The sequence below is a fragment of the Sinocyclocheilus anshuiensis genome, unplaced genomic scaffold (genome assembly GCF_001515605.1).
Source record: "Sinocyclocheilus anshuiensis isolate Anshui unplaced genomic scaffold, SAMN03320099.WGS_v1.1 scaffold242, whole genome shotgun sequence".
Classification (NCBI taxonomy): Eukaryota; Metazoa; Chordata; class Actinopteri; order Cypriniformes; family Cyprinidae; genus Sinocyclocheilus; species Sinocyclocheilus anshuiensis.
This window is the reverse complement of record NW_015546053.1, coordinates 90,100-101,118: the sequence shown is the minus strand read 5'-3', so window position 1 is coordinate 101,118 and position 11,019 is coordinate 90,100. Positions and strand designations below refer to the sequence as shown.

Sequence of the window (11,019 nt, the reverse complement as noted above, 5' to 3'; positions counted from 1 at the left end):
ATGCCTCATATCAGCCAGAGCTGAAGTTGTGCCAAAACTCAGCTCTACAGAAGCCAAGCCATATGCTGTTGGTGGTTTGTTGGCCCTTTTTTCTGAGCAGTCAAAAGACGATAGGAAGTGATTGGGGGTGGGGATCTGGAAATGGTACGAGCCAAATTTGAACTGATGATGCCCGTATGAGCACCACAGCTTAACACGTCAGAGCATGTAAACAAACCACCCTGCAAAACATATGACCAAACTCTAACTAAACTAAGTGGCGGTAATACACTTATAAGTCTGCGATCCGCCGTAAGGCAAGAAGAAGAAGAAGACGTGTCACGTGCCGGCTCTCAAAGACGCGCGCTCAGGACAGTTCAGACATTGCAGTGCATCAGAGGTAAAAAACGATATAAATACTGTTCAGTTTCTTGCACAGACCGATTGTTTCGTGTCTTTACACATTAATGTATCGTCACGAGCCGCATGGTTTAGTTTGGTTTTGTTTGTGTGTGTTTTTTTTTGACTCTCAAAGCCGTGATTCCCATTCACTTACATTATAAGACCGACAGACTGCAACAGTTTGTGTTAAAAATCTTCGTTTACTGAAGAAAAAGTCACCTACATCTTGGATGCCCTGGGGGTAAGCAGATAAACATCAAATTTTCATTTTTGGGTGAACTATCCCTTTAAAGTATTAGGCCAGGATCTCGATGAGACACAGACTTGTGGTCATAAACCCTCATAAACAGCACTGTATGATGATGACGGCCTGTGTGGTCGCTCTGCGCAGACATACTGTACCATACAGCACCTGCTATTCTGAAGCATGAGCATGTGTGACCTTTGACAGGTGCCACAGAAAATCTGCAGCATTTAGGGCCCTATGAAATCAGTTTTATTTTTTCCCAAATTCCATTTTATTTATTTTTTTCTAATTCTGTGTTATTTTTTCTGGATTCCATTTTTTTTTTCCATTTTAATTTTTCTGGACTACTTTTTAATGGTTAAAATAAATTGTAGAAATCAAAATGCATGTCTAATTAAATAAAATGATTAAACTTACATAATTTCACATCAATTTATTAAAAGTTTAACAAAAATTACATGTTTAGGGCCCTACTTTATTTTTTTCTCACCATATGTTTTATTGTTACCAAATTTCTGGGTTTTAGCATGTCTAATTGTTTGAATGCATAAAAACAACTTAATTTATTCAAATTTATTCTTGCAATAGCCTTATTAATTTTTATTTTTCCTCTGTGTTGTGTATTTAAATTTTTCTGGTTATTAAATGAAGGCATAAAACAATTTAAATTTATTTTTCTATTATTGAAAATGAAACAAACTTTATTTTTAATTTATTTTTTTTGCAAACATTAAAATTAAAACATGGAAGAAATGTTGTGTGATTATTCCTTAAAAAAGTCAAATAAAGTTTTAATAATTTTAGTAGTAGTAGTAGTATGTACATTCTATTGAACAATAGTAATGTATTTCTGGCTCAATGTCCTCGAGTTAAACCGAACTTTTATTTTAAAATTTCTGTGTCTATATGACAGTATTTTTTACTCAAATGAGATGAAGTGACTCTCAGTGCAGATTAGGAGATGTTGTTCATGTATTTATGTCCTCATTTAGTGAGACGACAGACGCTGAAGTCACCGCGAGCGTCACACGCGCTTCAGTGTGTGTGTAGTAAACAAAATCACGCGTCTGTGCCATTCATTTTTACACAGAGACACACGCAGAACATGCAGGATTTATATTTAAATAGTCTTTTTTGAGGCTTAATATTTGAAGAGTATATTTGCAAAAACCGATAAACGCCACTTTCAAAAACATGCGCGATCTGAACCCTAAACACGTTTTGTCAAAAAAGCCGGTTTTGTCCACTTTCAAGGCATCGCGATTCACGAGTTCACGTTTTACTGCAGAAGCAGACAAGCGCCCTTGTTGTTTTTGAACAGAAGCCGATAAGTCCATTTTAGCGAATCAGCGTGCTGTATTCAGGTCAGGTGACAAGGCTACTTTCACTTTGAAAAGACGTGCTAGCTGAGAGGAGTTTCGTCAAAGCTGACTAAAAGTGATCGAGGATGGATCATTTCGACGAACTTGATGAACCTGTGATATCTTCTTCAGGGCGAAAAAGGAAAATAAAAGCTGAAACGTTTTCACGGAAGCTTGCAAAAGCAGCGCGTTACAATGGTGAGGGAAAAGCTCCGTGTATTGCGTGTAATCACATCCACACAGTTTATGACCACAACAACAACGTTCGTCAGGCATCTACACTGTCATCTGAGGAGATTACAAAGATTAAACGAGTGTTTTTTTTTAACTCTAAAACATTAAATGTGGAGTTATCTGCTTTTGCCAAAAAACGACTGTTGGAGTTATCTGCTTTTGCTATAAAACAAACTTTTAATATGTAAAAAAAAAAAAAAAAACATACTTTCAATGAACTTTAATTTTGTAAATTACCTATACTTGTTTAAGTTATTATTACTTAATCAAAACAACCCAACTGCAGTTTGATTGATATTAATTGTAATGCGAAATAAAAAAACGTGATTTCTGAAAAAAAGTTATCGGTTTTTGCAAATGAACTCTTCATTTACAGATACTAGTCGATTTAAGTACAATTTGATTTAAGTGTAATGACTTACTACAAATTCCGTGACATTCCGCTTTATACAGTAAATTCCATTTTTATGACTGGATTCCGCGATTCCGTTCGCGTTTTCCGCATCGCGGAAATCATAGGGCCCTAATCATTCTGACACCAAAGTGAGTGGTAAATCTCTTAAAGGGCCAGAAGACTAAAATAATGAAGCACCTAGTGTTGTCAAACAGTCCTGAACTTCGGTACCAGGTCGATACTTAAATTTACTATACTTAAAACCTTTTTGCTTAGTTTAAAACCCCTGTTTTGGTACAGTTATTACTTTAAATGTGAGTAGGTGTTCCTGTAGCGGTTAGCAATGTCACAAAATGTCTTTATTTAATTGTTAATCATCCTAAAACCTTACGTTTCTTTAACCCCCTCTCTTCTGTACGATCAGGCCATGGTTGCGTGTTACCCTGGAAACGGAACAGGATACATGCGACATGTGGACAATCCTAACGGCGACGGACGCTGCATAACCTGCATCTACTATCTGAACAAGAACTGGGATGCGAAGGTATGCTGTGGCCCTGCGTTTACTCTTACTGTTACCTGATTAGTCAGGAGGGGAGTCTTCTCTAATCCATTTCTGCTATTTGGTTTTGATCTGTTTATCCAGGTTCATGGAGGTTTATTGCAGATCTTCCCCGAGGGTCGTAATGTTGCAGCCAACATCGAGCCTCTGTTTGACCGTCTGCTCATTTTCTGGTCAGATCGCCGGAACCCACATGAGGTGAAACCAGCTTTTGCCACTCGGTGAGGACACACACTGTTCACAGTTACACAGTCACTCACAAAGAGCCAAATGCAATTCTAAAATGCAATTCATACGTACAACGCATTGTTAATCAAGTATTATTTATGCACTGTATTTATTAATACATTTTATATTTAAATATATTAAATATATGTATTAATATTATGAACGAATAAAAGAATGAACTTTTATTTTATATATTTCCAGTTTTCATTTAAATTTTAGTCTGTTTTAGTAATTTTGTAATGTGCTTGTATTTTGGGGGGTATTTTTAATAGGTTTATTTAATTATTTTGTCTTCAGTTTTAATATTTTTAGTACTTAAACTTTTTTAGTTAGTTGCCATTTTTTATCATTTAAGTTTTTATTTATTTTACAATTTCAAAAAGATTAAGAATGGGTTTAGTTTTAGTTTAGTTAGTTTTAGTTAACAGTAACAGCACTGGTACAATGTCTTGAACAGACCTCTTCTGTGATTATCATATTTTTAATTTATGAATTAAAATGAATATTTTTAGGGAATTAAGTAAAAAATGTCAGGTGTTGGTGCAACTGTCTTTCTGTCTATCTATATCCATCTACATTTTAATATTTCTATTTAGTTTAATTTATTTTTATTTTATTTTTATTTTTAGTAATTTTAGTACTTTAGTACTAGTTTTTTTTTTCAGTTCGTTGCCAATTTTCATTTACGTTTTAAGTGTTTCATCTAATATTTATATATAAAAATGACAAATAATGGTTTTCGTTTTAGTTAATGATAACAACACTGGTACAATGACTTGAACACACCTCTTCTGTGATTACCACATTTTTATTTATTTATGATTTAAAATTCATATTTTGAGGGATTAAGTAAAATATTTCAGGGTGGTACAACTGTCTTTCTGCCTGTCTATATCCATCTGTATGTTATTATTTCTATTTAGTTTAATTAATTTTTATTTCAGTTTTAGTTTTAGTAAGTACTTTAGTACTTTTTTCAGTTAGTTGCCAATCATTTAAGTTTTAAGTTTTTAATCTAATAGTTATACTTAAAATGATTAATAATGGTTTTAGTCATCTCTTCTGTGATTATCATATTTTTAATTTATGATTTATTTGAATGATTGTTTTTTTATTTTGGAGAATTGAGTAATAATATCAGGGTGGTACAACTATCCTTATATCATAATGAAAAAAGCTTTATTAAAATAATGTAATTCCTAATAATAAAAACTCTGCATAATCCTTTATTATTATTTTTATTTTTTTAAGCATTATCAATTCAAGTTTATTTGTATAGCACTTTTTCCGATACCAATCATTGCAAAGCAGCTTTACAGAAAATATTAAGTTTCTACATTATATTTAGGAGTAGGTTATTAGTGGTGACTATGGCAGAAATGTACAGTAAGAATCATGCAGTTAGTTACAAAGTACATGTAATCAATCAGACGGTGAACACTATTAACTGCAATGATTATATGTTGCGATTAAACTTTGCGATTGCGATTAAATATTGCGATTAAGCAAAATGTGTTAGTTTTATATGTTGTTCCAGGGTTAGCATCATCTGAGGTCTTCTGGGGTGTTGGCATCATCTCTTCTCAGGTGTTCAGTCATCTCAGGTCTTCGTAAGGGTTGGATCCAGGCTGAAGCTTGTGTAATTCCTAGTTGCCTCGGGATGCAAGTCCCGTGGCAGAAACAGAGAAGCAGATAGAGACTAAATTAGCGTAGCTACTGTTCCAACCAAGCAAAGATGATGTGTTCAACCCAAGCAAAAGAATGAAAATGTGCATTGTATCAGATATAGCTGAAGTACAAAGTTACGAGAGACATTATGTGAATGCTTGGCTAAAAAGATGTGTCTTTAATCTAGATTTAAACAGAGAGAGTGTGTCTGAACCCCGAACGTTATCAGGAAGGCTATTCCAGAGTTTGGGAGCCAAATGCGAAAAAGCTCTACCTCCTTTAGTGGACTTTGCTATCCTAGGTACTACCAAAAGTCCAGAGTTTTGCGACCTTAAGGAGCGTGATGGATTGTAGCGAGATAGAAGACTGGTTAGGTAGCTAAACCACTTAGGGCCTTACAAGTAAGTAATATTTTGTAACTGATACGGAACTTAATAGGTAGCCAGTGCAGACTGTAAAATTGGGGTAATATGATCATATTTTCTTGACCCGGTTAAGACTCTAGCCGCTGCATTTTGGACTACCCTTAGCTTGTTTATTGAGGATGCAGGACAACCACCTAGCAGTGTATTACAATAGTCCAGTCTAGATGTCTTGAATGCATGAACTAGCTTTTCTGCATCAGAAACAGGTAACATGTTCCATAGCTTGGCAATGTTTCTAAGATGAAAAAATGTTGGTTTTGTAACATGAGAAATATGATTTTCAAAACACAAGTTGCTGTCTAATATAACAACCAATCTTATCTGAATTTAATAGGAGAAAATTATTGGTCATCCAATCTTTACATTTTTAACACTCTCTTAGCTTAGATAATATAGAAGTTTCACGTGGTCTTGTAGAAATATATAGTTGAGTATCATCAGCATAACAATGGAAACTAATCCTGTATTTTCTAATAATATTACCAAGGGGCAACATGTATACTGAAAATAGCAGAGGGCATAGGACAGATCCTTGCGGCACTCCATACTTTACTGCCGATAATTGAGATGATTCCCTATTTAAATAAACAAAGTGGTAGCGATCGGACAGGTAGGATCTAAACCATCTTAAAGCCTGCCCTTGAATACCTGTATAGTTTTGCATTCGATCTAGTAAAACTAGCAATGAGATTGAGCCTTGGTCTGATGCAAGAAGCAAGTCATTTGTAATTTTACCAAGTGCAGTTTCTGTGCTATGATGGGGCCTGAAACCTGACTGAAATTCTTCATAGATATCATTTTTTTGCAGGAAGGAGCACAATTGAGCAGACACAACTTTTTCTAAAATTTTAGACATAAACAGAAGATTTGAAATGGGTCTGTAATTTGCCATTTCACCAGGATCTAGTTGTGGTTTCTTAATAAGAGGCTTAATAACCGCCAGCTTGAATGGTTTTGGGACGTGACCTAGAGATAACGACGAGTTAATAATATTGAGAAGTGGTTCTTCTGCTACAGGTACAGTAACAACTCTTTCAGTAATTTAGTGGGTACAGGATCTAATAAACATGTTGTTGGCTTAGATGCAGTGATAAGTTTATTTAGCTCTTCTTGTTCTGTAGTTGTAAAGCACTGCAGTTTTTATTTGGGTGTGACGAATGGAACTGTATTACAAGCATTCTGTCAGATCTCAGTCATGTGGTGTGACCAAATGCAGAAACTTGTAGAAAAACCAGAAAACAGAAAAATTATATCATAGAGAGGACCCATGACTGTGTGTCCAGGTCAATAAGTCTCTTAAAATATCAGATAATTTGACCTTTTTATGAAAGGGAAAAGTTATTTTAGGCTGTAAAATGTCATGTGGTAGAAACCGCAGTCCTACAGTTCTCGCAACCTCTCATCTCATGGACTGTGATCTATCCAAACACACACACACATGTGCACTCGTCTGACCTCGTCCACTGCCATTGTTCTCACACCGCTACAAACACTACGGTTTGATTTGATCCTGCTCTTTAACCACCGCACCTGCCGTTGCTCTTCCTCAGGAAGACGCTCTGTGTTTAAATGAGTTTGATGAAACAAATTAAACGCTGTATTTTTAGCCCATCCTTTTCTAGTAAAACAATCAAAAGAAGCTCTTGCCGTTTACGTTTTACATTACATTCTACATTTAGGTTGGGGGTCATGGTGTATCAGCCCCCATCGCAGCTGGGGGGCGAGGTGGGACGCAGGAAGTGCGTGCTTCCTGCTTGCAAGTGGTTTGTGCTCGCTTCAGTTTGTGCGCTCGTGCCGGTAGGAGAGAGCCAGGAATAAACAAACTAGTCACTTTACTAGCGTTAACCCTTTCTGTGCTTTATCCTAATAATGATCCACATGACTCAGACTCCATATCACAGTTCCTAAACCTCTGCCTTGAGTTAATCAGATCAATACACGGTCATCAGAGTGTCTGATTGAATGAATTTTTCTCTTCCCACAGCTATGCCATCACTGTTTGGTACTTTGATGCAAAAGAGCGTGCTGAAGCGAAGGAGAAGTACAGACTGGGTGAGTTTCGTACTTCTTAAAAGAAACTTGTGGCTTAGGCTGTTTTCTCACTACATGTTTTCATTTTGACTTAAGAGTTCAGTGGGTTTGGTTGGTGAGAACACAGATAGACATTGTAATATTTCAAAATATTTCAAAATTTTACTGTTTTTGCTGTATTTTGGATCAAATAAATGCAGGCTTGGTGAGCAGAAGAGAATTCTTTAAGACAACATTCAAAATCTTACTATTAAAAAACACTTCGGTATTTATTTGTTTATTTTTTTCAAAAGTAACAGTAAATACATTTATAATGCTGCCAGAGATTTCTATTTTTAAATAAATGCTGTTCTTTTGAACTTTCTATTAATCAAAGAAACCAGAAAAAATGTATGTATCACAGTTTACACAAAAATATTAAGCAACACAACTTCAGCATTGATTAAAAAACAAAAAAGGTTTGTAGTGGCTGAAAATTCAGCTTTGCCATCAAAGGAATAAATTACATTTTAAAATATTTTTTGTTATTTAAGTTATTTTAATGTGGAACAATAATTAAATAATACATACAGACTTGGTGAACATAAGGGGCTTCCTTCAAAAACATTAAAAAATCTTACCGACTACAAACTTTTGAATGGTAGTGTGTACAAAAAAATAATTGATATAAATAAGTATGCAGTTTTGAGTTAAGGTATATTCAGCTGCATTTTACTTCATATGCTAGATAACCATAACCTATTTTTAGGGCTGGGTAAAAAATATCGATATTTCGATATTAACCAATTCCCAGTTTTACGGAACGATATCGATTCTTAAATCCCGAGAATCGATTAGACTAGCCTGTTTTCAGTTAATGGACGGAACGTTGAAGGGCACTTCCCATCCAATATATGGCAATAAGTATTGTGCTTTGGTACTTTTAATATGCCTTGAGAAAATTTGGCATGTACTGTACCTGATATATATCCAAAATAATCTAAATCGAATCGAATCGCAAGCTTGTGAATGAGAATCAAATCGAATCGTGAAATTTGTCAAAAACCCAACCCTACTATTTTTAATCATCTAATACAAAAAAGATACATAATAAAATGTTTTTTTTTTTTTTATGTGCAGCTTGATGAACACAAACCAAAAAATATGATTATTCATAACAAATGAATGACAGGTCTGTGCAAAGCTGCTTCACATTAGGAACAATTTATAAACAAAAGATCCAAAATACGTCTGACTGGATGAGCCACAATTAAAGCTGTAAAAATTAAAATGAAAAAAAAATAAAAATCTTAATGCTGTAAACTTTAATATTTAAAATGGTAAATGTTAGTAACAGCATTTAAATAGTTACATTCTAGATAGTTTTATAATAACTTTAATGTAACTAAGTTTTTTATGCCAATTTGTTTTTGAAAACCATAAACACATAAAGTTGACTGTCATTAAACTTTTTTTCTGATGGATTTATTCAAACATTTCTGCTTCTGCCTATGTTAGTGTTAAAATTCCTTTATACTGAGTAAATTTTGAAAGCTGGTTCTCAGCCTGTCGAAGTCTTGCTTTAGTTGTCTGCTAAATACTGAAGACTTTAATTTGCCTGCTGTTCATCATTAAATATCTTCTCTTTCTCTGTCTTTTAATAGCTACAGGACAGAAAGGAGTTAAAGTGCCCGTCACACAAAGCAGCAAGACCTGAATCTCAGTCATTCGAGTGAACACTCAAGTGTCCTGTTTATGTGTGGGGCAGCCCGTGCCGCCACGCGATTGGCTGTTTTCAAGAGAAGATGCAAGAAACCCAACAATCACGGCTCTTTCTGTGGCCTCAAACATCCAACAAGAAGTTTGATTTGATTGGGTGGGACTGTCTGTAAATTTGATTGGGACTGTCTGTAAATGAACACCATAAACAAACTTGATGGTCACAGCTCTGAAAGGCTGGCAGGATTGGCCGATTTTCCTCATCCCGTGGAAAGTCAACAGTGGAAACATCACAACACTACACCTCTGTGTGTAAGTGGGTAGATGAGATTTTCCAGTGGCCTTTGTCATATCCTATTTAGCCCCACGAATGTGTAACCAGCTTAACACTGAGATCTGACTTAAGCGAACGCTCAACTAAATCATGAACACTGACACAGAATAACCAACAATCACATTATACATGAATGCTTTGGTAGACACAATCCCTTACGATTGAGCCTGAGCCCTAGGAAACATTCAGGGTGAATTCATTCAGAATGAACAGCGCCCTCTGATGGCGTCAGTTTTCACGCAATGCTTTGTTCACGGAAATCCAGTAGCACCACAAAAATGTTCGCAATAAGCAATTTTGCTTGCAACGGTTTGCAGCAAACCTTAGGGCCGTTCATTTAGAACGTATTTTTGCAGTCCGTCTTCGCTATTTTTTTAAGTGTTGTCCTCGCCATTGCTTCATATTTCGGTGTATTTTCAGAGATTCGCTCCACGAGAGCTGCATTTTTAAGATGCATCCAGACTGTGTCCCGTGTGAATGGCCGTGACCTCAATTTGTAATACTTTGCTGGGACTGTACATTGGGATGCAACAAAAATAAAATTCTGGCCGATAATGAAAAGCGATAATTGTTGTCTAATTATAATCGTATGTTATAACCGATAACCGATAAATGGATATAAATATTAAAATTCTATAATATTTTGTAACAATACGTTAAAAATAAAACGCTAAAAACTGAATTTAGTAATTTTAAATGCTACAAGTGAATTTTAGGTGTCACAACATTCATAATGTACAGTATGAAAAATGATTACATTTAACAGTGATATCAAATTATTAGTATTTTTACAGAAGCTTAAGTGTTTAAGAAAATTAAATGTAAAAATGCAGAAAATTAGCTGCACAAATAAATATCCAGTATTGATTAATAAAAAAAAAATCAATATCGGCCGATACCTAATATGGAACCGATATATTGTACATCCCTAACTGTAACTGAAGGTCTAAATTAGAGATTTATATATTTGAATTGCATATAAAATGTCCATTTATTTGGATTACAATTTTAACTTGATTTGGGATGCACATTTGTCAGTCGTACATAAAAGAATCATAAGTTGTAATAGCACGAATAAACTGACAGTTTTAAAGACATAATAACCAGGTTTATATATTTATCATCAATAAATCCAATTTCTTTTAGTCTCATACATTTGAACTAACTGAATTATTGCTTGTTCCAAAAGTAGCCATATTTTAACCTTTTTAACCATACATTTTAACTGAATAATGTAATAGGTTTTGCAATAAACAATTTGAATAAATGCATTTTAATAATATACTTATTTAAATAAAATCAAATAAATGCAAATAATTCATAATAAACCATGCAATGATTTTTTGTTTCTCTTTATGTTTATTAATCTCTGACAAATATGCATCACATTACATTTATTAGTTTATGTTAAAACTCTGTAAACTAAACGAATGGAAATTTTAATGCACTTAAAAGA

The 11,019-nt window shown here is 34.4% G+C and overlaps 1 protein-coding gene across 2 annotated transcripts in view; it reads left to right on the top strand.

Moving 5' to 3' along the window:
• Window positions 1-10,230, top strand: part of LOC107699221 (uncharacterized) — a 29,138-nt gene extending 18,908 nt beyond the window's left edge. For both annotated transcript variants that reach the window (XM_016500417.1, XM_016500418.1), the window contains exons 4-7: window positions 3,042-3,161; window positions 3,264-3,400; window positions 7,485-7,552; window positions 9,175-10,230. In XM_016500417.1, the coding sequence (XP_016355903.1) occupies window positions 3,042-3,161; window positions 3,264-3,400; window positions 7,485-7,552; window positions 9,175-9,227 (378 nt within the window). In that variant the 3' untranslated portion in view covers window positions 9,228-10,230. The remainder of the gene's footprint in view (window positions 1-3,041; window positions 3,162-3,263; window positions 3,401-7,484; window positions 7,553-9,174) is intronic.
• Window positions 10,231-11,019: the final 789 nt, after the last annotated feature.